The 27385-nt window shown below is 45.9% G+C and overlaps 1 protein-coding gene across 1 annotated transcript in view; it reads left to right on the top strand.

Annotated features, from left to right (window-relative positions):
* Positions 1 to 20308, top strand: part of LOC132780510 (uncharacterized) — a 30641-nt gene extending 10333 nt beyond the window's left edge. Inside the window, exons 5-8 of the mRNA XM_067460809.1 lie at positions 13416 to 13781; positions 16742 to 16771; positions 17091 to 17183; positions 20286 to 20308. Coding sequence (XP_067316910.1) covers positions 13416 to 13781; positions 16742 to 16771; positions 17091 to 17183; positions 20286 to 20308 — 512 coding nt within the window. The remainder of the gene's footprint in view (positions 1 to 13415; positions 13782 to 16741; positions 16772 to 17090; positions 17184 to 20285) is intronic.
* The last annotated feature ends 7077 nt before the right edge of the window (positions 20309 to 27385 follow it).

Genomic DNA, 27385 nt, shown 5'->3' with positions numbered 1-27385 from the left:
GAGGAGCGCCCCCTCAGCTCACAACAGCCCTAGCAATCTGGGGGAAGCCTCGGCTTTCTTGCCTCGCTGCCGGGCGATCCTCTTCCCAAAGGGGCCGGGCCCTTGAGCCTCGCCTCGCCCCTCTCGTTCCTGCTCCACCCGGCCACCGGAGAGCCAGCGCTTAATCATTCTCCGCGTTCGATCCCTTCCCCATGATCGGCTCCCTTTCCCGATCCCCTGGTGCTCCACTTGCCTCCTCTCCTCTCCACAATCCACGGGTGGGCCAAGGGGCGGAGCCGCCACGCCTGGCCCGCTTCAGGTCCGGAGGCGTGTCTGAAGACCCCAGCGTGCGCACCAAAAGCCGCCTCTTCTCCTGACTTTCTCTTCAGCCATTGGGACCAAGAGAGAGAGAGAGAGAGAGAGAGAGAGAGACCCTCCGGCTGGAGGTATCTCCCACCTCCGCTCCCTCCTTTGTTTTTGCGCCTACCTTCAGGAAAGGTGGGCACCTCCACCTCTCTCTCTCTCTCTCTCTCTCTCTCTCTCTCTCTCTCTTGGTCCCAATGGCTGAGGAGAAAGTCAGGAGAAGAGGTGACTTTTGGTGCACATGCCGGGGTCTTCAGGCACGCCTCCGGACCCAAAGCGGGCCAGGCAAGGGAGCAAGTGCGGCAAGTGTAGTTACTGGGATGTATAGTTCACCTACAATCAAAGAGCATTCTGAACTCCACCAATGATGGAATTGAACCAAATATGGCACACAGAACTCCAACGACAAACAGAAAATATATATCAATGATTGGTTGGGGGGGAGGGGGTGCCAAAATACTGTTTGCTTACCATTGAAAATTACCTAGGGCTGCCTCTGTCCAGGACACCAAGAGAGAGTCGTACACAAGAAGAGGGCTGGCTTTGACTTCTTGTCTTCTCCTTCCTCCAGATGTTTCTCACCATGGAATCCCAAGATCTATCCGAGCTTTCTCCCAGTCCTTCTAGGAGATACCATCCTATAATTGACACCTTGAAATGGCATCATGGAGGAGGTGAATAGCTGATTAACTTTGAGATAAGGAAGCTGCTGAATTGTCATAACCGATTGGGGAACTTTTGGTGTAAATTACTTACTTACTTACTTATGCGATCCCTCGTTGGATGAGTAAGATGGTCTTCCATCGTGGGTTTCCTTGTGGGTCCGTATGTGGCTGTGGAGCCCTATTCTTGCTCTGCATCTTCTTCCGCAGTGAGGGCATCAGTTTCCAGGTGGAAGGTGGTACTGGTTGGGGTTGGCTTGATGCGCCTTCCTCTTGGCACGTTTCTCTCTTTCACCGTCCACTCGTGCCTCCTCAAATTCTGCAGCACTGCTGGTCACAGCTGACCTCCAGCTGGAGCGCTCAAGGGCCAGGGCTTCCCAGAGTTCAGTGTCTATGCCAGAGTTTTTAAGGTTGGCTTTGAGCCCATCTTTCAGTCTCTTTTCCTGTCCACCAACGTTCCGTTTTCCGTTCTTAAGTTCAGAGTAGAGCAACTACTTTGGGAGACAGTGGTCAGGCATCCGGACAACGTGGCCGGCCCAGCGGAGTTTGGTGTAAATAATGCATGTTGATATACAGGGTGCGGCAGTTGTTGTTCTTCATTCGTTCAGTTGTCTCCGACTCTTCGTGACCTCATGGACCAGCCCACACCGGAGCTCCCTGTCGGCCGTCACCACCCCCAGCTCCTTCAAGGTCAGTCCAGTCACTTCAAGGATGCCATCCATCCATCTTGCCCTTGGTATTTGTGCAACGCATCTCCCTTTACGTCCCATCTCGGAGTCTGAGATCTTCTGGGGAGGCCCTGCTCTCGACCCCGCCTCTGTCACAAGTGAGATTGGCGGAGACAAGGAGCAGGGCCTTCTCAGTGGTGGCCCTTCACCTATGGAATTCCCTCCCCGGGGAGATCAGATCAGCAACATCCCTCCTTTCCTTCAGAAAGAAATTAAATACTTGGATGTTGGACCAGGCGTTTGGGCACCACATGTGGAAATATGAACCTTCTTTTTCTTTGCATTTCCAGCAGTGTGCCCTCGTGTTATTGTAGCTTTTTCCCAACGTCCTCGGAGTCTTGGAGAGATTTATTCAGGCGTCTCTTTTGGAGGCTGAGAGAGTGCAACCTGCCCCTAATCACCCCCCATTGGATTCTCAGGGCTGAGAGTGAATTCAAGCCCTGGTCTCCAGCGTCACAGCATGATGCTCACACTGCAATCTGGACCAATTTTAGGGATAGGTATCAGCCGCTTGCAGAGCCCAGGTTGCAATCTATAGCGGATTCACACTCTGTTGGACTTCCTTGTTGCAGATGTTGTCATTTTAAATTCATTTTTAGGGTCCTTGAGCGCATTGATGGGTGACACTTGAAGAAGGGAACACAGCGAAATATAACTGACCACCGGCGAGTCGTGAAAATGGAGAGAAGGGACAGATTATCGAAGTCATATTGATGCGGTCCAGGCTCCAGTTGGAGAAAGAAAGACATCTCTGTGCCAGGACAAGGCCTTGCTTACAAATAAAATGGAAGAGACACCTCAGGGTTGCACAGGTGGATTGTCTTCTTATAGAATCATAGAATCATAGAGTTGGAAGAGACCTCACGGGCCATCCAGTCCAACCCCATTCTGTCAAAAAGCAGGGAAATTGCATTCAAAGCACCCCCAACAGAGCTCAAGAGGCAGCTGAGTTCTCACAGAAGTTGAGGAAGCAAGAAGCCTTGTCTTAGAGTGCATTAGGAATCTGAGTGAGTGTTTAAAATTAGCTGCTCTGAGTGTTTGTTTTGTTTGAGAGGCAAGGCTAAATTCTTTAGCCAGCAGTGACTGACAGTTGCAGTTTGTCCTTTAGCGAGCCTTAATTCTGAAGCAGAGAGGAGAAGGAATCCAATGGAAAGGTAACGTCCCTGATTTGAATAAGGACTTTTCATCTCCTAGAAACCCACAGTGATAGGAACCGTCGGTCTCCGCACTTGTTGGGCTCGAGGGCCAAAGGCCCCCATGAAGGAGGGAAATGCAGACTTTTCTCATTTATTATTATTTATTTATTTACAGCTTTTCTATTTCGCCCTTCTCCTCACCCCGCAGGGGACTCAGGGCGGATTACACTGTACACATATATGGCAAACATTCAATCCCAATTTTTGACATACAAACATATACAGACATACACAGAGGCTATTTAACTTTTACTGGCCACCAGGGGAGCTGTCGCTTTCATCGTCCATCTGCGACACTGATGAAGCATTTCCGCATTCCCCGCATGCTTCCCCGCTGGAGTCTTCTTTATGGCCTCATAAATTAGTTAACTTAGCCTCCCCACACTTTAAGGTGGTACCTAATTTTCCTACTTGACAGATGCAACTGTCTTTCGGGTTGCAAAGGTCGACAACAGGCTACACACAATTGGTTGGAAACCCACTCCAACCCGGGCTGGCTTTGAACTCATGACCTTTTGGTCAGAGTGATCTTAATGCAGCTGGCACTCAGCCAGCTGCGCCACAATCCCGGTGCCTCATCTCTAGGTCCTTCTCTAGGAACATGATTATAGAGTGGTGCTGTAGGACCCAGATCTTTCTGGAGAGGGGTTCTTGAAGGTAAAATTCATAGTATTGGCCAGCATTTGCATTGTTTTGCTGCAACAAAAGAGCTGTAAGACTGAGAGGTTCCAAAGATGCAGTTTGGCACCATGTGAACTTCAGTGGCTCAAGGCGATGGGATCCTGGGAGATGTAGCTTTGCAAGGTGTGTCTTGCAAGGATGCATCCGCTTAGCTTTGCAAGATAGTGATGCATCCCTTGCAGGGGAGAAATCCCCCTTCTGTTGCACCCTAGAGCAGGAACAGGACCCTCTAATCATTAATTACACCTTACTTCTTACAAAATCTGGCTACCAGTATTAAAAAAAACTCTAAAATTACAACAGCACAACAGAGAGGAAACAATTAGGCATGTCTAATCACCTCTCAGCAAAAGATTGCTCCAGGCACTGCCAGGCTATCAAATGCTAATCAAGGTAGTCAGTTGAAACATTCACACCTAGCTCCAACAGACAAGAGTTCTTTGCCCACCCTGGTCATTCCACAGATATACAAACCCTTTTCCTAGTTTCCAACAGACCTCACTACCTCTGAGGATACTTGCCATAGATGCAGGTGAAACGTCAGGAGAGAATGCCTCTAGAATATGGCCATATAGCCCCAAAAAACCTACAACAACCCATTGTATTTGTTCCCGTTTTGGAACTTCAAAATAAGAGATGTGCAATGTGCATAGGAATCTGAACACATTTTTTTAAAACTATAGTCTGGTTGGGCTGTTGTAGGTTTTTTTGGGCTATATGGCCATGGTCTAGAGGCATTCTCTCCTGACGTTTCACCTGCATCTATGGCAAGCATCCTCAGAGGTTGTGAGGTCTGTTGGAACTAGGACAATGGGTTTATTATATATCTGTGGAATGACCAGGGTGGGACAAAGGACTCTTGTCTGCTGGAGCTGGGTGTGAATGTTTCAACTGATCACCTTGATTAGATTTGATTTCCTGGCAGTGCCTGGAGCAATCTTTTGTTGAGAGGTGATTAGATGTCCTTGTTTGTTTCCTCTTTGCTGGAAACTCTACGTTTTGAGTTTTTTAATACTGGTGGCCAGATTTTGTGCATTTTCATGGTCTCTTCCTTTCTGTTGAGATTGTCCACCTGCTTCTTGTGTATTTCAGTGGCTTCTCTGTGTAGCCCGACATGGTGGTTGTGAGAGTGGCCCAGCATTTCTGTGTTTTCAAATAATATGCTGTGTCCAGGTTGGTTCCTCAGGTGCTCTGCTATAGTCTGGCCCTCCAACTGGCTGAGGGAGAGTGAAGTGCCCCCCCCCCCCCCCCGTTTAAAAAGTGTGAGGACCCCTGCTCTGGAGAATTGGCCTTGAGTGTGAATGTCAGGAGGATGTCTCGCCTGCTTTTCTCTCGACCACAGGAGACCCAAAGTGGTTGACCCCCTCGAAATGAGACCCCAGTGGGCATGAAGACCTAATGCCCAAGCATTGACCAAAGGACTGTATCATAGAATCCTAGAATCCTAGAATCCAAGAGTTGGAAGAGACCTCCTGGGCCATCATCCAGTCCAACCCCATTCTGCCAAGAAGCAGGAATTTTGCATTCAAAGCACCCCTGACAGATGGCCATCCAGCCTCTGTTTAAAAGCTTCCAAAGAAGGAGCCTCCACCACACTCCGGGGCAGAGAGTTCCACTGCTGAACAGCTCTCACAGTCAGGTAGTTCTTTCTAGAGTTGGAAGAGACCTCCTGGGCCATCATCCAGTCTCTGTTGAAAAGCTTCCAAAGAAGGAGCCTCCACCACACTCCGGAGCAGAGAGTTCCACTGCTGAACGGCTCTCACAGTCAGGAAGTTCTTCCTCATCTTCAGGTGGAATCTCCTCTCTTGTAGTTTGAAGCCATTGTTCCATGGAGTCCTAGTCTCCAGGGAAGCAGAAAACTAGCTTGCTCCCTCCTCCTCCCTGTGGCTTCCTCTCACATATTTATCCATGGCTCTCATCATATCCCCTCTCAGCCTTCTCTTCTTCAGGCTAAACATGCCCAGCTCCTTAAGCCGCTCCTCATAGGGCTTGTTCTCCAGACCCTTGATCTGCTCCCTTTTCCCTTTGACTTCCTCTCACATATTGATACATGGCTCTCATCATATCTCCTCTCAGCCTTCTCTTCTTCAGGCTAAACATGCCCAGCTCCTTAAGCCGCTCCTCATAGGGCTTGTTCTCCAGACCCTTGATCTGCTCCCTCTTCCCTATGACTTCCTCTCACATATTGAGACATGGCTCTCATCATATCTCCTCTCAGCCTTCTCTTCTTCAGGCTAAACATGCCCAGCTCCTTAAGCCGCTCCTCATAGGGCTTGTTCTCCAGACCCTTGATCTGCTCCCTCTTCCCTATGACTTCCTCTCACATATTGAGACATGGCTCTCATCATATCTCCTCTCAGCCTTCTCTTCTTCAGGCTAAACATGCCCAGCTCCTTAAGCCGCTCCTCATGGGGCTTGTTCTCCAGACCCTTGATCATTTGAGTCGCCCTCCTCTGGACACATTCCAGCTTAGAGTCAATATGTCTCTTGAATTGTGGTGCCCAGAATTGGACACAATATTCCAGGTAAAGTGGTCTAACCAAAGCGGAATAGAGCATGGGGAGCAGGACTTCCCTAGATCTGGACACATCTAGCACAGCAGGCAACACAGAGGCCCCATGATCTACACCGCCAGAGAAAGTCCTTGTAATCTGCTTTGAACTGGATTATATTTGTCTACACTGCCATATAATCCAGTTCAACGCAGGTAATCTGGGCTTTATCTGGCGGGGTAGATCATGGGGCCAGAGAGGGTGAGAGTGTCAGGGTGGATGATGACGACGGTGGTGATGATGATGATGATGATGATAGCAGTCAAGAGGGGACCCTTCCCATTAGCCATGTCCCTTGGGGAGCCCCCCCTCCCTGGCCCCTCGCTGAGCTCACAAAGGCCGCCCGGCGACGGCCGCAAAGGGATCTCCCCCTCTTTTCCGGGGAGGAAAAGGAAGGAAAGGGAGGGGGAGGGGCCAAAGAGACCCCCCCCCTTGGAAAACACCCGAGAGGAGCCCCGAGTTGAGGAGGAATGGGGGTCCTCCTCGGGGCCAAGAGCGGGTCGCCCTCCACACTCCTGGCAGGTGAAGGAAGGGAGGAAGGTAGAAAGGGAGGGAGGGAAGGAAGGAAAGAAGGAGAGGAAGGGGAGAAAAGAGAAATAAAGAAGGAAGGAGAAAAGGAAGGAAGAAAGAAGGGAGGAAGGGAAGGAAGGAAGGAAAGAAGGAAGGAGGGAGAGGAAAGGGAGAAGAAGGAAGGAAGGAAGGAAGGAGAGGAAAGGGAGAAGAAAGAAGGAAGAAAGAAGGAAGAAAGAAGGAAGGAAGCAGAAAAGAAAGGAAGGAAGGAGAGGAAAGGGAGAAGGAGGAAGGAAGGAAAGAAGGAAGGAAGGAAGAAGGAAGGAGAGGAAAGGGAGAAGGAGGAAGGAAGGAGAGGAAAGGGAGAAGGAGGAAAGAAGGATGGAAGGAGAGGAAGGAGAAAAGAAAGGAAGAAAGAAGGTAGGAAGAAGAGGAAAGGGAGAAGGAGGAAAGAAGGATGGAAGGAGAGGAAGGAGAAAAGAAAGAAAGAAGAAGGAAGGAAGGAGAGGAAAGGGAGAAGGAGGAAGGAAGGAAGGAAGGAAGGAAGGAAGGAAGGAGAGGAAGGAGAAAAGAAAGGAAGAAAAAAGGGAGGAAGGAGAGGAAAGGGAGAAGGAGGAAGGAAGGAAGGAGAGGAAGGAGAAAAGAAAGGAAGAAAGAGGGAAGGAAGGCGAGGAAAGGGAGAAGGAAGGAAGGAAAGAAGAAGGAAGGAAGGAAGAAAAGGAAGGAAGAAGGAAGGAAGGAAGCAGGGAAGGAAAAAAGGAGAGGAAGGGGAGAAGAAGGAAAGAAGGAAGAAATTCCTAGGGAGGAGGGCGGGAGCCCTCTTTCAATTATATTTCTGCTTGGATGGCTGTCTGTTCAGAGGGCTTGGGTGGTGTCTCCCGCTATGGCAGAAGGGGCGGACTGGATGGCCTTTAGGGATCCCTTTCAAATCTTGGATTCTATCTGCCTATTTCTGAGTCATACATATGTTTGGATGATCATCTGTTTGGAGGGTTTGGATGGTGTCTTTCTCTATGTCCAAAGGGGTTGGACTGGATGGCCTTTAGGGATCCCTTCCAAATTTTGCATTCTATGTCTGTCTGTCTGTCTGTCTGTCTATCTATCTATCTATCTATCTATCTATCTATCTATCTATCTATCTATCTATCTATCCTATGCTTGGAGGGAGGGATAATGGGAAGGCTTGGATGATGTCTTCCTTTATGGCATAAGGGGGTTGGACTCTATGGGTCTATGGATCTTTGAAAGGATGTCACATTGCATTTATGTGAGTTGTAATTTTGCACAATTGTTTGCCTTCCCTGGTAAAGAGTGTGCAGCCCTGATCAAACTAAAACTCCTAGGAGTGCATATCATTGGAATGTCACTTCAAGTGGTGTCAAACTGCATCTATTCTGCAGTCTACACACACCTCCAGATGCATATAGAGGGTCCTGGGTTGATGTTTACATTGTGGTCAAGCCAAAGACAAACTCTGTAGGTATTGCAGTGCCATTCCCCTTTTGCTCCCACATCTGCATCCTAAGGAATCATGGTAGTGGTCTCCTGGTGTGGTGCTAGAGCTCTCCAACCCAAAATCCCACAGAACTCTCCCTAAAACCTCAGGATACCACAGATTGTTTCCATGGAAAAGTTAAAGCGGAATCATAGGGACACATGGAAGATGCAGAAGGCCAACTGCGGCACAATGAGTCAACCCCTCTGCACATATATATCCAGGGCACTCAATACTTGCTTCTATTTCCATGCATTATAGAATCCTCAAGTTGGAAGGGACTCCAAGGGCCATCCAGTCCAACCCCCTTCTGCCAGGCAGGAAGACACCACCCAAGTCCTCCCAATGGATGGCCATCCAGCCTTTGCTGGACAACCTCCAGAGAAGTTTACTCAGATGAACATTGACTCCTAGAGTTGGAAGAGTCCAAGCTCATCCATGATAAGAGAGTCTGAATGATTAGATATCTGAATGGATAGGTAGAATCATACAACCCTAGAAACCCCAAGGGCCATAATATAGATACATGAATCCTAGAGTTGGAAGAGACTCCAAGGGCCATCCAGTCCATCCCCCTTCTGCCAGGCAGGAAGGAACCATCCAAGTCCTCCCAATGGATGGCCATCCAGTCTTTACTAAACAACCTCCAGAGAAGGTTTACCCAGATGATCATTGGGTAAGTTGGAAGAATCCTAGAGTTGGAAGAATCCAAGACCATCCATGATGGAGAGCATTGGCTAGATATCTGAATGGATAGGTAGAACAATAGAACCCTAGAAACCTCAAGGGCCATAATATGGATACATGAATGGATGGACAGAATCCTAGAGTTGGAAGAGACTCCAAGGGCCATCCAGTCCAACCCCCTACTGACAGGCAGGAAGGAACCATCCAAGTCCTTCCAATAGATGGTCATCTAGTCTTTGCTTAACAACCTCCAGAGAAGGTTTACTCAGATGATCATTGACTCCTAGAGTTGGAAGAGTCCAAGCCCATCCATGATAGAGTATTAGCTAGATATCTGAATAGATAGGTAGAATCAGAGAACCCTAGAAACCCCAAGGACCATACTATAGATTCATGAATGGATGGACAGAATCCTCTAGTTGGAAGGGACTCCAAGGGCCATCCAGTCCATCCCCCTTCTGCCAGGCAGGAAGGAACCATCCAAGTCCTTCCAATAGATGGTCATCTAGTCTTTGCTTAACAACCTCCAGAGAAGGTTTACTCAGATGATCATTGACTCCTAGAGTTGGAAGAGTCCAAGCCCATCCATGATGGAGAGTATTGGCTAGATATTTGAATAGATAGGTAGAATCACAGAACCCTAGAAACTCCAAGGGCCATAATATAGATTCATGAATGGATGGACAGAATCCTAGAGTTGGAGGAGACTCCAAAAGCCATCCAATCCAACCCCCTACTGCCAGGCAGGAAGGAACCATCCAAGTTTTCCCAATGGATGGCCACCCAACCAGAGAAGGTATTCTCAGATGATAATTGAATCCTAGAGTTGGAAGAGTCCAAGCTCATCCATGATAAGACAGCATTGGCTGGATATTTGAATAGATAGGTAGAATCATAGAACTCTAGAAACCACAAGGACCATAATATAGATACATGAATGGATGGACAGAATCCTAGAGTTGGATGAGACTCCAAGGGCCATTCAATACAAACCCCTACTGTCAGGCAGGAAGGAACCATCCAAGTCCTCCCAATAGATGGTCATCTAGTCTTTGCTGAACAACCTGCAGAGAAGGTTTACTCAGATGATCATTGACTCCTAGAGTTGGAAGAGTCCAAGCCCATCCATGATAGAGAGCATTAGCTAGATATCTGAATGGATAGGTAGAATCCCAAGAAACCCCATGGGCCATAATATAGATTCATGAATGGATGGACAGAATCCCAGAGTTGAAAGAGACCAAGGGCTATCCAGTCCAATCCCCTTCTGCCAGGCAGGAAGGAACCATCCAAGTCCTCCCAATGGATGGCCATCCAGTCTTTGCTAAACAACCTCCAGAGAAGGTTTACCCAGATGATCATTGACTCCTAGAGTTGGAAGAATCCAAGACCATCCATGATGGAGACATTAGCTAGATATCGGAATAGATAGGTAGAATCAGAGAACCCTAGAAACCCCAAGGGCCATACTATAGATTCATGAATGGATGGACAGAATCCTAGAGTTGGATGAAGACATCACCCCAGTCCTCCCAATGGATGGCCAACCAACCTTTGCTGAACAACCTCCAGAGTTTATTCAGAATATCATTGACTCCTAGAGTTTACTCAGATGATCATTGACTCCTAGAGTTTACTCAGATGATCATCGTCTCGTAGAGTTTATTCAGATGATCATTGACTCCTAGAGTTGGAAGAGACTCCAAGCCCATCCATGATGGAGAGCATTAGCTAGATATCTGGATAGATAGATGGTATCAGAGAACCCTAGAAACCATAAGGGCCATAATATAGATACATGAATGGATGGACAGAATCCTAGAGTTGGAGGAAGACATCACCCAAGTCCTCCCAATGGATGGCCACCCAACCTTTGCTGAACAACTTCCAGAGTTTACTCAGATGATCATTGACTCCTAGAGTTGGAAGAGACTCCAAGCCCATCCATGATGGAGAGCATTAGCTAGATACCTGAATGGACAGATAGACTCATAGAACCCTAGAAACCCCGAGGGCCATAATATAGATTCATGAATGGATGGACAGAATCCTAGAGTTGGGGGAGACTCCAAGGGCCATCCAATCCAACTTCCTTCTGCCAGACAGGAAGACACCACCCAAGTTCTCCCAATGGATGGCCACCCAACCTTTGCTGAACAACCTCCAGAGTTTACTCAGATGATCATTGACTCCTAGAGTTTATTCAAATGATCATTGACTCCTAGAGTTTACTCAAATGATCATTGACTCCTAGAGTTTACTCAGATGATAGTTGACTCCTAGAGTTGGAAGAGACTCCAAGCCCATCCATGATGGAGAGCATTAGCTAGATATCTGAATGGAGAGATAGAATCATAGAACCCTAGAAACCCCAAGGGCCATAATATAGATACATGAATGGATGGACAGAATCCTAGAGTTGGAGGAAGACATCAACCCAGTCCTCTCAATGGATGGCCACCCAACCTTTGCTGAACAACCTCCAGAGTTTACTCAGATGATCATTGACTCCTAGAGTTGGAAGAGTCCAAGCCCATCCATGATGGAGAGCATTAGCTAGATATCGGAATAGATAGGTAGAATCACAGAACCCTAGAAACTCCAAGGACCATAATATAGATTCATGAATGGATGGACAGAATCCTAGAGTTGGGGGAGACTCCAAGGGCCATCCAATCCAACTTCCTTCTGCCAGACAGGAAGACACCACCCAAGTTCTCCCAATGGATGGCCACCCAACCTTTGCTGAACAACCTCCAGAGAAATTTTACTCAGATGATCATTGACTCCTAGAGTTGGAAGAATCCAAGCCCATCCATGATGGAGAGCATTAGCTAGATATCTGAATGGATAGGTAGAACCATAGAACTCTAGAAACCCCAAGGGCCATACTATAGATTCATGAATGGATGGACAGAATCTTAGAGTTGGATGAATACATCACCCCAGTCCTCCCAATGGATGGCCAACCAACCTTTGCTGAACAACCTCCAGAATTTACTCAGAATATCATTGACTCCTAGAGTTTACTCAGATGATCATTGAATCCTAGAGTTTACTCAGATGATCATTGAATCTTAGAGTTTACTCAGATGATCATTGACTCCTAGAGTTTACTCAGATGATCATTGAATCCTAGAGTTTACTCAGATGATCATTGAATCCTAGAGTTTACTCAGATGATCATTGACTCCTAGAGTTTACTCAGATGATCATTGACTCCTAGAGTTCACTCAGATGATCATTGACTCCTAGAGTTCACTCAGATGATCATTGACTCCTAGAGTTTACTCAGATGATCATTGACTCCTAGAGTTTACTCAGATGATCATTGACTCCTAGAGTTTACTCAGATGATCATTGAATCCTAGAGTTTACTCAGATGATCATTGAATCCTAGAGTTTACTCAGATGATCATTGACTCCTAGAGTTTACTCAAATGATCATTGAATCCTAGAGTTTACTCAGATGATCATTGACTCCTAGAGTTGGAAGAATATAAGCCCATCCACGATGGAGAGCATTAGCTGGATATCTGAATAGATAGGTAGAATCATAGAACACTAGAAACCCCAAGGAGCATAATATAGATATATGAATGGATGGACAGAATCCTAGAGTTGGATGAAAACATCACCCCAGTCCTCCCAATGGATGGCCATCCAACCTTTGCTGAACAACCTCCAGAGTTTACTCAGATGATCATTGACTCCTAGAGTTGGAAGAATCCAAGCCCATGATGGAGAGCATTAGCTAGATATCGGAATAGATAGGTAGAATCACAGAACCCTAGAAACTCCAAGGGCCATAATATAGATTCATGAATGGATGGACAGAATCCTAGAGTTGGAGGAGACTCCAAGGGCCATCCAATCCAACTTCCTTCTGCCAGGCAGGAAGACACCACCCCAGTCCTCCCAATGGATGGCCACCCAACCTTTGCTGAACAACCTCCAGAGAAGTTTTACTCAGATGATCATTGACTCCTAGAATTGGAAGAGACTCCAAGCCCATCCCTGATGGAGAGCATTAGCTAGATATCTGAATGGATAGGTAGAACCATAGAACCCTAGAAACCCCAAGGGCCATAATATACATTCATGAATGGATGGACAGAATCCTAGAGTTGGAAGAGACTCCAAGGGCCATCCAGTCCAACCCCCTCCTGTCAAGATCTTATGAAAGCCCTCCCAACTGATAGCCTTTCAAACCCTTACTTGACTTGTTGAGTCACCCTTATCATAGAATCCTAAAGGTAGATGAGATCCTCAAAGGTCATCTAGTCCAAAGGTCTCCTCCCAACAGGTGGCCATCTAGATTCTGCTTAGACTCCTCCAGAGAAGGAAGGAGGCTCCGTCACATCATTTATCCTTGGGTTGAGTAAGGTGGGCCTGGCCATTGCTTGCATCCCCTTACTCTCTGGAAAGTAGAAAGACTTTGGAGATATGTTTGGGAGATCCAGAGGCAGCTTGGAGATGTGAGCCAGATGTTAGGTTGATTGACTTTGCCTCCAAGGGATGCTTTGCTGGGAGTGACGTCCCTTCCCTTCTTCTCCTCATAGCCTTCATCCTGAGTGTTTGCTTCTTCTCGACCGAAGCCGTCTGGAAGCCGACAAATATCACGGTGGACCCACCAAAGCCGATGGAAGGAGGAAGCGTCCGCCTCATCCCGGTCACCTTACCTCCAGTCCCATCGATCTGCCGTTGGTTCCGAGGGGAAAGGAATGAGGATCATACCATCATGATCTATTACTTCTATCCAAGTCCGGGCTCTTGGGAGGCAAAACTATACACGGGGCGAGAGACCATGAGGCCTGACTGCTCCCTTGAGATCACAAACTTAAACATCACTGATCTTGGAAACTATATAGTCCTGATCGATGGGCCTGGAGGAATTCGGACAGGAAGCGTGGAGCTTATCGTCCATTGTAGGCTTCTATCTATTCAATATGACTCTCTAAAACACTTATGTACAATATGTCTATAACAGCTTTTTGTGCAATATGACTCTTTGTCACATTTTTGTACAATATGCCTGTAACTTATTTGTGCAATATGACTGTGTCACGTTTTTGTACAATATGTCTATAACGGATTTTATGAAATAGGACTTTGTGTCACATTTTTGTACAACATGTCTATAAGGTTTTGTGCAATATGACTATGTGTCACATTTTTGTACAATATGTCTATAACTTATTGTGCAATATGACTGTGTCACGTTTTTGTACAACATGTCTATAATGGATTTTATGAAATAGGACTTTATGTCACATTTTTGTACAATATGCCTATAACTTATTTGTGCAATATGACTGTGTCACGTTTTTGTACAATATGTCTATAACTTATTTGTGCAATATGACTCTGTGTCATGTTTTTGTACAATATGTCTATAACGGATTTTATGAAATAGGATTTTGTGTCACATTTTTGTACAATATGCCTATAACTTATTTCTGCAATATGACTGTGTCACGTTTTTGTACAATATGTCTATAACAGATTTTATGAAATAGGACTTCGTGTCACATTTTTGTACAACATGCCTATAATGTTTTGTGCAATATGACTCTCTGTTACATTTTGTACAATATGTCTATAACGTTTTTTGTGCAGTATGACTCTGTGTCACATTTTTGTACAATATGTCGTTGTGCAATATGATTCTGTGTCACATTTTTGTACAATATGTCTATAACTTATTTGTGCAATATGACTGTGTCACGTTTTTGTACAACATGTCTATAACAGATTTTATGAAATACGACTTTGTGTCACATTTTTGTACAACGTGACTGTTTTGTGCAATATGACTCTCTGTCACATTTTGTACAATATGTCTATAACTTTTTTGAGCAGTATGACTCTATGTCACATTTTTGTACAATATGTCGTTGTGCAATATGACTCTGTCACATTTTTGTACAATATGTCTATAACTTATTTGTGCAATATGACTGTGTCACGTTTTTGTACAATATGTCTATAACGGATTTTATGAAATAGGACTTTGTGTCACATTTTTGTACAACATGTCTATAATGTTTTTGTGCAATATGACTCTGTGTCACATTTTTGTACAATATGTCTGTAACATTTGGTAAAATACGACTGCCTATAATGTTAGTACAATAACATTTGGTGCAATATGATTCCCTGTAACATTTGTTTAATATGACCATCTATCACATTTTTGCGCAATACATGTAATAACATTTGTGTGACGTGTGGCTCTCTCTAACATATTTTGTGAAATACATTGACAATTTTGTGCAATAGTTTTTTTCTATACATTATAACTGTATTCTCAATTCACTTCTGACATGATAAATAAATAAATAAGTGCAATATGGTGGTCTATAATGCTTTTCGTGAAATACAACTATCACCTTTTCATGAAATATACCCAACATTTTTGTGACATATGACTGTCTTTAACATGTTTGGGCCCTCTAACATGACGCTCTATGACAGTTTCCACAACATGACTGCCTATAAGATTGTTGTGAGATATGTTTGCAACATTTTTGTACAATATGTGTCTATGACATTGTGTGAAATATGTTTTTGTGAAATATGATTGCCAATACCATTTTTGTGCAATATGTCTATAACAGTTTATGAAATATGATAGTTTATAACATTTTGTGAAACATGACTATCAAAAATATTTTTTGAAATATGTTTATAGCACTTTTGTCTAATAAGTCTATGGAATTTCAGTGAAATATGTTACAACACTTTTGTACAATACGTCTCTAACATTTTTGTGACATACGGTTATCTCTAATGTTGTTGTACAATATGTCTATAATAGTGTTATGCAACATGTCAGTCTGTAAAAAAGTTGGTACAATACAGCTATGACATATTTGTGAAATATGTCTAGAACATTTTGTGCAACATGACTATCTGTAACAAGTTCGTGCAATATGTTTCATATTTGTACAATATGCCTGGAACATTTGTGAAACATTACTATCTGTAATGTGTATGTGCAAGATGTCCCTTACATATTTGTATAATATGTTTTGAAGATTTGTGCAATGTGACTATCAGTCACATGTTTTTGCAATATGTCCCTTAGATATTTGTGAAATATGTCTAGAACATTTTGTGCAACATGACTATTGGTAACATGTTTTGCAATATGTCCTTTATATATTTGTACAATATGTTTTGAAGGTTTTGTTCAACATGACTATCTGTAACATGTTGTGCAATATCTCTCATATTTGTACAATATGCCTTGAACATTTTGTGCAACATGACTATCTGTAACATGTTTGTGCAATATGTCCTTTACATATTTGTACAATATGTTTTGAAGATTTTGTGCAACATGACTGTAACATGTTTTTGCAATATTCCATTATATATTTGTGAAATATGTCTAGAACATTTTGTGCAACATGACTATCTGTAACATGTTTGTGCAATATGTCCTTTACATATTTGTACAATATGTTCCGAAGATTTTGTGCAACGTGACTATCAGTAACATGTTTGTGCAATAGGTCCCTTACATATATGTGAAATATGTCTATAACATTTTGTGCAATGTGACTATCTGTAACATGTTGGTGCAATATGTCTCATATTTGTACAATATGACTTGAACATTTGTGCAACATGACTATCTGTAACATGTTTGTGCAATATGTCCTTTACATATTTGTACAATATGTTCCGAAGATTTTGTGCAACGTGACTATCAGTCACATGTTTTTGTAATATGTCCCTTACATATTTGTAAAACATGTCTCTTAACATTTTGCTCTTAACATTTTTGTGCAATAGGACTATCTTGTCACATTTTAGCAACATATGACTGTCTATAACATTGGTGTCCTGTGTTTCAGTGGAATTGTTTTATTTTTGGCAGATCCACCAGACGAGGAGCCCAAAGTGTCTGGTAAGTCCCTTTTGTCTGGCCTGGCATCGCAGGGTTGGTTTTCTTTCAGAGCGGCGATTGTGCCGAGAGAGGACATCGTTTTGGGGAGGAGTGTGTGGGGGTGCTTTTCTTTCAAGAGGTTTTGCATTCCAATATTAAGTTTGGGAGTGGTTTCCCCACAAATGTGGGGGTTGGACTTTATGGGCACGATTCCCCAGGAATCTCCCAATCCCATTTCCTTTTGCAAGGCATGTATCAGACGTTCTGTTGACTCACAAGGAAAGATATTGGCCGGAGAGCGATGTGCCGAGCTCTGCATCGTGTGCTTTCCTCTTTGCAGCCCGGGGAGTCAACAAAATGACTATTATTGGCGTGGTCTTTGGGAGCCTGAGTGCCGCAGTGGTCCTGGGCGTGCTGGTTTTCGCCATTTACAGTGAGTTACATAGAATCATAGAATCATAGAATCATAGAATCAAAGAGTTGGAAGAGACCTCATGGGCCATCCAGTCCAACCCCATTCTGCCAAGAAGCAGGAATATTGCATTCAAATCACCCCTGACAAATGGCCACCCAGCCTCTGCTTAAAAGCTTCCAAAGAAGGAGCCTCCACCACACTCCGGGGCAGAGAGTTCCACTGCTGAATGGCTCTCACAGTCAGGAAGTTCTTCCTAATGTTCAGGTGGAATCTCCTCTCTTGTAGTTTGAAGCCATTGTTCCGCGTCCTAGTCTCCAAGGAAGCAGAAAACAAGCTTGCTCCCTCCTCCTCCCTGTGGCTTCCTCTCACATATTTATACATGGCTATCATATCTCCTCTCAGCCTTCTCTTCTTCAGGCTAAACATGCCCAGTTTCCTAAGCCGCTCCTCATAGGGCTTGTTCTCCAGACCCTTGATCATTTTAGTCGCCCTCCTCTGGACACTTTCCAGCTTGTCAATATCTCTCTTGAATTGTGGTGCCCAGAATTGGACACAGTATTCCAGATGTGGTCTAACCAAAGCAGAATAGAGCATGGGGAGCATGACTTCCTTAGATCTAGACACTATGCTCCTCTTGATGCAGGCCAAAATCCCATTGGCTTTTTTTGCTGCCACATCACATTCCTGGCTCATGTTTAACTTGTTGTCCACGAGGACTCCAAGATCTTTTTCACACGTCCTGCTCTCGAGCCAGGCATTGTCCCCCATTCTGTATCTTTGCATTTCATTTTTTCTGCCAAAGTGGAGTATCTTGCATTTGTCACTGTTGAACTTCATTTTGTTAGTTTTGGCCCATCTCTCTAATCTGTCAAGATCGTTTTGAATTCTGCTCCTGTCCTCTGGACTATTGGCTCTCCCTCCCAATTTGGTGTCGTCTGCAAACTTGATGATCCTGCCTTCTAGCCCTTCATCTAAGTCATGAATGAAGATGTTGAACAGGACCGGGCCCAGGACGGAACCCTGCGGCACTCCACTTGTCACTTCTTTCCAAGATGAAGAGGAAGCATTAGTGAGCACTCTCTGTGTTCGTCCACTTAACCAATTCCAGATCCACCTCACCGTAGTTTTGCCTAGCCCACATTGGACTAGTTTCCTTGCCAGAAGGTCATGGAGGACCTTGTCGAAGGCCTTACTGAAATCCAGGTACGCTACATCCACGGCATCATTCCCCGCATCTACCCAGCTTGTAGCTCTATCGAAGAAAGAGATCAGATTAGTCTGGCATGACTTGTTTTTGATAAATCCATGTTGACTATTAGCGATGACTGCATTTGTTTCTAAGTGTTTGCAGACTGCTTCCTTCACAATCTTTTCCAGAATCTTGCCCGGTATCGACGTGAGGCTGACCGGACGGTAGTTGTTTGGGTCATCCTTTTTTCCCTTCTTGAAGATTGGGACCACATTGGCCCTCCTCCAATCTGCTGGAGGAGGGCCAATGGAACAATGAGGAAGTCCCTTGTGGTAGGTCCCATGGCCAGTGATAAGTCATGAATGGAAGCTCCCTTCTGGATGGAGGAAAGGAGGTGCCCAGGACACCAAGACACAGACAAGAAGACGGCTGGCTTTGACTCCTTGTCTTCTCCTTCCTCCAGGTTTTTCTCACCGAGGATTTCCAACCCTTTCTAGAGCTGCCTCCCTGTCCTCGTAGGAGAGGTAAGCTTACTTACTTATTAGGTGATCCCTTGTTGTCTGAGTAGGATTGTCATCCAGGATCAGTATCCTGGGGGTGGGTTCGCAGGTGACTGTGGAGCCCTCTTCTTGACCTGCATCTTCTCCCGCAGTGAGGGCATCGGTTTCCAGGTGGAAGGTGGTCCTGGTCGGGGTTGGCTTGGCACGCCTTCCTTTCGGCATGTTTCTCTCTTTCACCCTCCATTCGTACCTCTTCAAATTCTACAGCACTGCTGGTCACAGCTGACCTCCCACTGGAGCGCTCAAGGGCCAGGGCTTCCCAGTTCTCAGTGTCTATGCCAGAGTTTTTAAGGTTGGCTTTGAGCCCGTCTTCAAAAATCTCTTTTCCTGTCCTCCAAGATTCCGTTTTCCATTCTTGAGTTCGGAGTAGAGCAACTGCTTTGGGAGATGGTGGCTGGGCATCCGGACAAAGTGGCCGGTCCAGCGGAGTTGATGGCGGAGGACCATCGCTTCAATGCTGGTGGTCTTTGCTTCTTCCAGCACGCCGACATTTGTCTGCTTGTCTTCCCAAGAGATTTGCAGGATTTTTTTGGAGGCAGCACTGATGGAATCGTTCCAGGAGTTGCATGTGACAAGAAGACGGCTGGCTTTGACTCCTTGTCTTCTCCTTCCTCCAGGTTTTTCTTGCCAAGGAATTCCAACACTTTCTAGAGCTGCTTCCCAGCAATTTTAGGATAGTTAAGTCCAGAGAATCTCAAGGCAAGGTCTGTAGGAAAGGGACCTCCATCTCCTCTGCTCCATGGTGTATGATCTGTTTGCAATGTGGAGGAGAGCATGGAACTCAGGGGTGAGGTATGGCATCATAGGATCACAAAGTGGGAAGAGACCCCAACGGCCATCCAATCTAACCCTCTTCTGCCAGGCAGGAGAAGCACAACCCAAGTCATCTCAGCTGATGGCCATGCAGTCCAACTGTCTTCTGCAAGAAGAGCCTAATCCAGGCCCTCTTGACAGTCGGCCATGCAGTCCAACCTCCCTCTGCCAGGCAAGGAAAGCCCAATCTAAGCCCTCTCTACAGAGGGCCAGCCAACCTCTGATTAAAAGCCTCCAGAGAAGAAGACCCAATTGGACTCCAAGGCAGTGATGAGTGGATTGAATGAAACTGTGTGATTGGGGTCTGGCTAAGGGTCTGCTAAGACTTGGCAAGACTGAAGATACCATCCTATGAAACCTTAAAATGGCATCATGGCATGGTGCTTTTTGCTATTTACAGTGAGTCAAACTCTGGAGCAATGAGGAAGACCCTTGCAGTGGGTCCCATGGCCAATGATAAGAAGCCAGGGATGGAAGCTCCCTTCTGAATGGAGGAAAGGAGGTGCCACACACAAGGAGACAACCTGCTTTGACTCCTTGTCTTCTCTTTCCTCCAAGTTTCCTCGCCCAATGCTTTCTAGAGCTGCTTCCCGGCCCTTGTAGGAGAGGTAAGGCCAGAGGGTCCCAAGGCAAGGTCTGTAGGAAAGGGGCCTCCATCTCCTATGCTCCATGGTGTATGATCTGTTTGCAATGTGGAGGAGAGCATGGAACTCAGGGGTGAGGTATGGCATCATAGGATCACAAAGTGGGAAGAGACCCCAAGGGCCATCCAGTCTAACCCTCTTCTGCCAGGCAGGAGAAGCTCAACCCATGTTGTAGTTCAGCGTGATGCTAACATTCCTACTACCAGTAGGAGGGAGAAGAGGTCTGCGCAAGAGTCAGAGGGGGAACAACAGCGGAAACGCATTAGGGAAATAATATTGGCCCCAAGTGATTCCAAGAAGTTTGAGGGCTTCAGTGATTGTGAAATGGGAGATGGGGAGAAGAGCAGGGGAGTAAAGCGGGCTACTCATGATCTGGAGTCCGATGAAGAGCTTCAGAGGAAGCGCATCCGGGAAATACTTGCCACTCCTACATCAGATGATGAATTCATGGGTTATGATGGGAATGATGGGGCTTCAAGTAGTGATGAAGGGGACCAGGGTTTAGATTGGACCCGTGTGCAACAGATAAGGGACATTTGTAATCACCCTACTTCGAGTGAAGATTTTGAGGGTTTCACTAGTGACTGACAACCTGGGAGTTCCTGGTAAGACGTAAGTCTTGACAAGCGCAGGAGAGAGGTGCCATCGCATTCAGCTGTGGGGGATGAGGCAGCTGATAGCAGTAATGAGGAAGAAGGGAGTAGCCCTTCTAGCGATGAGGAATTATGAGATAAAAGCTGCTGTGTTGACCATAGAACTTTGCAGAAGGCAAAGTGTCTTTATGGGACATAAATCTTTGTTGCTGCCAACTCCCTAGCTTGGGTCCTTGGCTACAGTTTCCAGCATTCCTGTTTTCCTGCATTCCTGAGACTCCTGCATTCCTGTGTTTACCTTTTACTACGGCTTGACCACGGACGGGTTTGACTTTCGCTTTTGACTCCTGGAACTTAAAACTCTGTTAACCTTGTGCTTGAATATCTCTTCGTTTTTGGGACTTCGTTTTGCATCTTCTGTGACTGTGTTTTTGTGCTGTGCTAATTTTCAAGCAGATTGCTGAACTTTGAGTTTAATCTGGATTAAACAGCATTATAATCCAGGTTATATTTTTGTTACTGATATTACTGCATTTTGATGCCAAATTGCTACATTGACTTTATGCACTGAAGTTAAGTGCTTTAAAAGACTATTTTTTGTACAATAAAGCTGTGTTTGAACTCCTTATCTTGTGTTTGACTCTACTGGAGGCTTCTGGGTCTTGACAACCCAAGTCCTCTCAGCTGATGGCCATGCAGTCCAACCATCTTCTGCAAGAAAAGCCTAATCCAGGCCCTCTTGACAGATGGCCATGCAGTCCAACCCCCTTCTGCCAGGCAAGAAAAGCCCAATCTAAGCCCTCTCCACAGAGGGCCATTCAACCTCTGATTAAAAGCCTCCAGAGAAAGAGACTCAATTGGACTCCAAGGTGGTCTATATTCTACTATTGAGCAGCTCTCATTGTCAGGACTACTAACGTTTATGTGGAGTCTCTTCCCCTGCTGTTTGAATCCAGGGCTCCATCGGGACCCAGTTCATCCAGTGACTAGTCCAATGGTTCTAAACCTGTGGGTCCCCAGGTGTTTTGGCCTACAACTCCCAGAAATCCCAGCCAGTTTACCAGCTCTTAGGATTTCTGGGAGTTGAAGGCCAAAACATCTGGGGACCCACAGGTTCAGAACCACTGAACTAGGAGTTTCCCCTTGATCTCTCCCTCCATTGGACTTCCCTATTGCTGATATCGTTTTAATTTATTTTTAGGGTCCTTGAAGATATTGATGGAACACGCCTGAAGAATGGAACAGAGAAAAAGTAAAACCAACTACCTTCAAGCCATGAAAATGGAAAAGTCAGATTATTGAAATCATATTGATCTCGTCCAGGTTCCAGTTGGTACCATTTGAGAAATACATCTCCCGCTGCACGAATGGACCGTGCAATGACACGGCCTTGCCCACAAATAAAATAACACAAACACTCCAAGATTGCCAAGGTGGATTAATCTGTTTTATTTGTGTTTCACTTGTAATTTTGGGTTTGTCCCTTGTAAGCCGCCCCGAGTCCCTTAGTGGAGATGTTTGGCGGGGTACTATTATTATTATTATTGTATTGTCGAAGGCTTTCATGGCTGGAATCACTAGGTTCTTGTGGGTTTTTTCGGGCTATAGAGCCATGTTCTAGAGGCATTCTCTCCTGACGTTTCGCCTGCATCTATGGCAAGCATCCTCAGAGGTAGTGAGGTCTGTTGGAAGTAGGAAAAATGGGTTTATATATCTGTGGAATGGCTGGGGTGGGGCAAGGAGCTCTTCTCTGCTGCAGTTAGGTGTGAATGTTTAGCTGATCACCTTCATTAGCATTTGAAGCCCTGCCTGAGCCTGGGAAAATCTGTTGCTGGGAGGTGTTAATCTGTGCCTGGTTTTTTCCTCTCTGTTGTTTAGCTGTTATAAGCATGTGGACAATTTCAACAGAAAGGAAGAGACCATGAAAATGAACAAAATCTGGCTACCAGTATTAAAAAACTCTAAAATTACAACAGCAAAACAACAGAGAGGAAACAACCAGGCACAGATTAACACCTCCCAGCAACAGATTTTCCCAGGCTCAGGCAGGCCTTCAAATGCTAATGAAGGTGATCAGTTGAAACATTCACACCTAGCTCCAGCAGAGAAGAGCTCTTTGCCCCACCCCAGCCATTCCACAGATATATAAACCCATTGTCCTACTTCCAACAGACCTTCTCAACCTCTGAGGATGCTTGCCATAGATGCAGGTGAAACGTCAGGAGAAATGCCTCTAGAACATGGCTCTATAGCCCGAAAAAACCCACAAGAACCTTATTATTATTATTATTATTATTATTATTATTATTATTATTATTATTCCTTTAGTTTAATTCCCAAGCACAGTCAGGAAATCTATGAGATGGATATGCTAATGCTTCAATATCCGGAAGACTTCAGCTGCTTGATGTAGGCAATCTACCCAGGGGCAGCTGAACCATAAGGCAAATTACGCTTTTGCTGATCATCAAGTTTGCAGACGACACCAAATTGAGAGGGATAGCCAATACTCCAGACGACAGGAGCAGGATTCAAAACGATCTTGACAGATTAGAGAGATGATGGGCCAAAACTAACAAAATGAAGTTCAACAGTGATAAATGCAAGATACTCCACTTAGGCAGAAAAAACGAAATGCAAAGAGACAGAATGGGGGACAATGCCTGGCTCGAGAGCAGTACGTGTGAAAAAGATCTTGGAGTCCTCGTGGGGAGGAAGGGGAACATGAGCCAGGAATGTGATATGGCGGCAAAAAAGCCAATGGGATTTTGGCCTGCATCAAGAGGAGCATAGTGTCTAGATCCAGGGAAGTCATGCTCCCCATGCTCTGTTCCGGTTTGGTTAGACCACTTTACCTGGAATATTGTGTCCAATCCTGGGCACCACAATTCAAGAGAGATATTGACTCTAAGCTGGAATGTGTCCAGAGGAGGGCGACTCACATGATCCAGGGCCTGGAGAACAAGCCCTATGAGGAGCGGCTTAAGGAGCTGGGCATGTTTAGCCTGAAGAAGAGAAGGCTGAGAGGAGACATGATAGCCATGTATAAATATGTGAGAGGAAGCCACAGGGAGGAGGAGGGAGCAAGCTTGTTTACTGCTTCCTTGGAGACTAGGACACAAACTACAAGAGAGGAGATTCCACCTGAACATGAGGAAGAACTTCCTGACTGTGAGAGCCGTTGAGCAGTGGAACTCTCTGCCCTGGAGTGTGGTGGATTCTCCTTCTTTGGAAGCTTTTAAGCAGAGGCTGGATGGCCATCTGTCAGGGGTGCTTTGAATGCAATATTCCTGCTTCTTGGCAGAATGGGGTTGGACTGGATGGCCCAGGAGGTCTCTTCCAACTCTTGGATTCTATGATTCTATGATTCTAGGGTGCTGTCTCCAAGGGGCGCCCCCGTTGCCAATGATGGGGCGCGTCCCTCTCCTGTCATTGGCAAGTGCATGGGGAAGAGGTCCTGGGAGTGCGCATCCAGGGGCTGAGTGAAACTGTATGTGGAGGACCTCAGCTGGTTTATTTAGGTAATCTACTTTAAGAAGGCATTTCATAAGACAGTTGTTGTTTATTCGTTCAGTCGCTTCCGACTCTTTGTGACCTCCTGGACCATCCCAGGACAGAGCTCCCTGTCAGCCATGGCCACCCCTATCTCCTGCAAGGTCAAGCCAGTCACTTCAAGGATGCCATCCATCCATCTTGCGCTTGGTCGGCCCCTCTTCCGTTTTCCTTCCATTTTCCCCAGCATCACCGTCTTCTCTAAGCTTTCCTGTCTTCTCATGATGTGGCCAAAGGACTTCATCTTGGCCTCTAATATCCTTCCCTCCAATGAGCAGTCAGGCTTTATTTCCTGAAGTATGGACTGGTTGGATCTTCTCACGGTCCAAGGCACTCTCAGAACATTCCTCCAGCACGTCTCTTCCAACTCTAGGATTCTATGATTCCAAGGAGCGTCCACCACATTCCAGGGTGAACAGCTCTCACAGTCAGGAAGTTCTTCCTCAAGTTCAGATGGAATCTCCTTCATCTAAGTGACTAATAAAGACCCTGAACAGAACTGGGCCCAGGATGGAACCATCTTCATGGCCTTCCACTCATCATGTCTTTCCAGGATGAAGAAGATGAAGCATTGGGGAGAATCACCCTCTGGGTTCATTCACTTAACCTATTCCAGATCCACCTCACCGTAGTTTTGCCTAGGCCACATTGGGCTGGTTTCCTTGCCAGAAGGTCATGAGTTCAATAGAATCATGGAATCCTTGAGTTGGAAGGGACTTAGTGGGCCATCATCCAGTCCAACACTCTTTGGCCAAGAAGCAGGAAAATCTCATTCAAAGCACCCCCGACAGATGGCCATCCAGCGTCTGCTTCAAAGCCTCCAAAGAAGGATCTTCCACCACACTCTGGGGTGGAGAGTTCCACTGCTGAACAGCTCTCGCAGTCAGGACATTAGAATCAGAATCCTAGAATCCTTGAGTTGGAAGAGACCTGGTGGACAATCATCCAGTCCAAACCTCTTTGTCCAAGAAGCAGTAAAATCACCTTCAAAGCACCCCCGACAGATGGCCATCCAGTGTCTGCTTCAAAGCTTCCAAAGAAGGAGCCTCCACCACACTCTGGGGCAGAGAGTTCCACTGCTGAACAGCTCTCACAGTCAGAACATTAGAATCAGAATCCTAGAATCCTTGAGTTAGAAGAGACCTGGTGGGCCATCATCCAGTCCAACCCTCTTTGGCCAAGAAGCAGAAAAATCACCTTCAAAGCAACCCTGACAGATGGCCATCCAGCCTTTGCTTCAAAGCCTCCAAAGAAGGATCCTCCACCACACTCTGGGTGGAGAGTTCCACTGCTGAACAGCTTTCACAGTCAGAACATTAGAATCAGAATCCTAGAATCCTTGAGTTGGAAGAGACCTGGTGGTCCATCCAGTCCAACCCCATTCTGCCAAGAAGCAGGAAAATTGCATTCAAATCACCACCAACAGATGGCCACCCAGCCCCTGTTTAAAAGCTTCCAAAGAAGGAGCCTCTACCACACTCTGGGCGGAGAGTTCCACTGCTGAACAGCCTCCAAAGAAGGAGCCTCCACCACACTCTGGGCGGAGAGTTCCACTGCTGAACAGCTCTCACAGTCAGGACATTATAATCAGAATCTTAGAATCCCAGAGTTGGAAGAGACCTGGTGGACAATCATCCAGTCCAACTCTCTTTGGCCAAGAAGCAGAAAAATCACCTTCAAAGCAACCCTGACAGATGGCCATCCAGCCTTTGCTTCAAAGCCTGCAAAGAAGGATCCTCCACCACACTCTGGGCGGAGAGTTCCACTGCTGAACAGCTCTCATAGTCAGGACATTAGAATCAGAATCCTAGAATCCTTGAGTTGGAAGAGACCTGGTGGTCCATCCAGTCCAACCCCATTCTGCCAAGAAGCAGGAAAATTGCATTCAAATCACCACCAACAGATGGCCACCCAGCCCCTGTTTAAAAGCTTCCAAAGAAGGAGCCTCTACCACACTCCGGGACAGAGAGTTCCACTGCTGAACAGCTCTCACAGTCAGGACATTAGAATCAGAATCCTTGAGTTGGAAGAGACCCGGTGGGCCATCATCTGGGGCGGAGAGTTCCACTGCTGAACAGCTCTCACAGTCAGGACATTAGAATCAGAATCCTAGAATCCTTGAGATGGAAGAGACCTGGTGGGCCACCATCCAGTCCAACCCTATTCTGCCAAGAAGCAGGAAAATTGCCTTCAAAGCACCCCCGACAGATGGCCATCCAGCGTCTGCTTCAAAGCCTGCAAAGAAGGAGCCTCCACCATACTCTGGACGGAGAGTTCCACTGTTGAACAGCTCTCACGGTCAGGGATTTCTTCCTCATGTTCAGGTGGAATCTCCTTTCTTGTAGTTTGAAGCCATTGAAGCCAGCTAAGATATCTCAAGGTATCTCCAACTTATGGTCATTTAAAACATCTCAAGGTATCTCCAACTTATGGTCATTTAAAACATCTCAAGGTACCTCCAGCTGATGGTCATCTAAAACATCTCAAGGTATCTCCAGCTTATGGTCATCTAAAACATCTCAAGGTATCTCCAGCTGATGGTCATCTAAAACATCTCAAGGTATCTCCAGCTGATGGTCATCTAAAACATCTCAAGGTATCTCCAACTTATGGTCATCTAAAACATCTCAAGGTATCTCCAGCTGATGGTAATCTAAAACATCTCAAGGTATCTCCAGCTGATGGTCATCTAAAACATCTCAAGGTATCTCCAGCTGATGGTCATTTAAAACATCTCAAGGTATCTCCAGCTTATGGTATCTCCTCCTCCCCAGGACATCTGTCCCCCCCCCCCCCCCCACGTCACGCCTTGCTCCCTGCCCCTCCTCCTGCCTCCTCCCCGCCTTCCCTTCTTCAGGCTGAACACATG

The sequence above is a fragment of the Anolis sagrei genome, chromosome X, assembly GCF_037176765.1.
Source record: "Anolis sagrei isolate rAnoSag1 chromosome X, rAnoSag1.mat, whole genome shotgun sequence".
NCBI classification, from domain to species: domain Eukaryota; kingdom Metazoa; phylum Chordata; class Lepidosauria; order Squamata; family Dactyloidae; genus Anolis; species Anolis sagrei.
The sequence above is the reverse complement of the archived record's forward strand: the minus strand, read 5'-3'. Positions and strand labels throughout refer to the sequence as shown.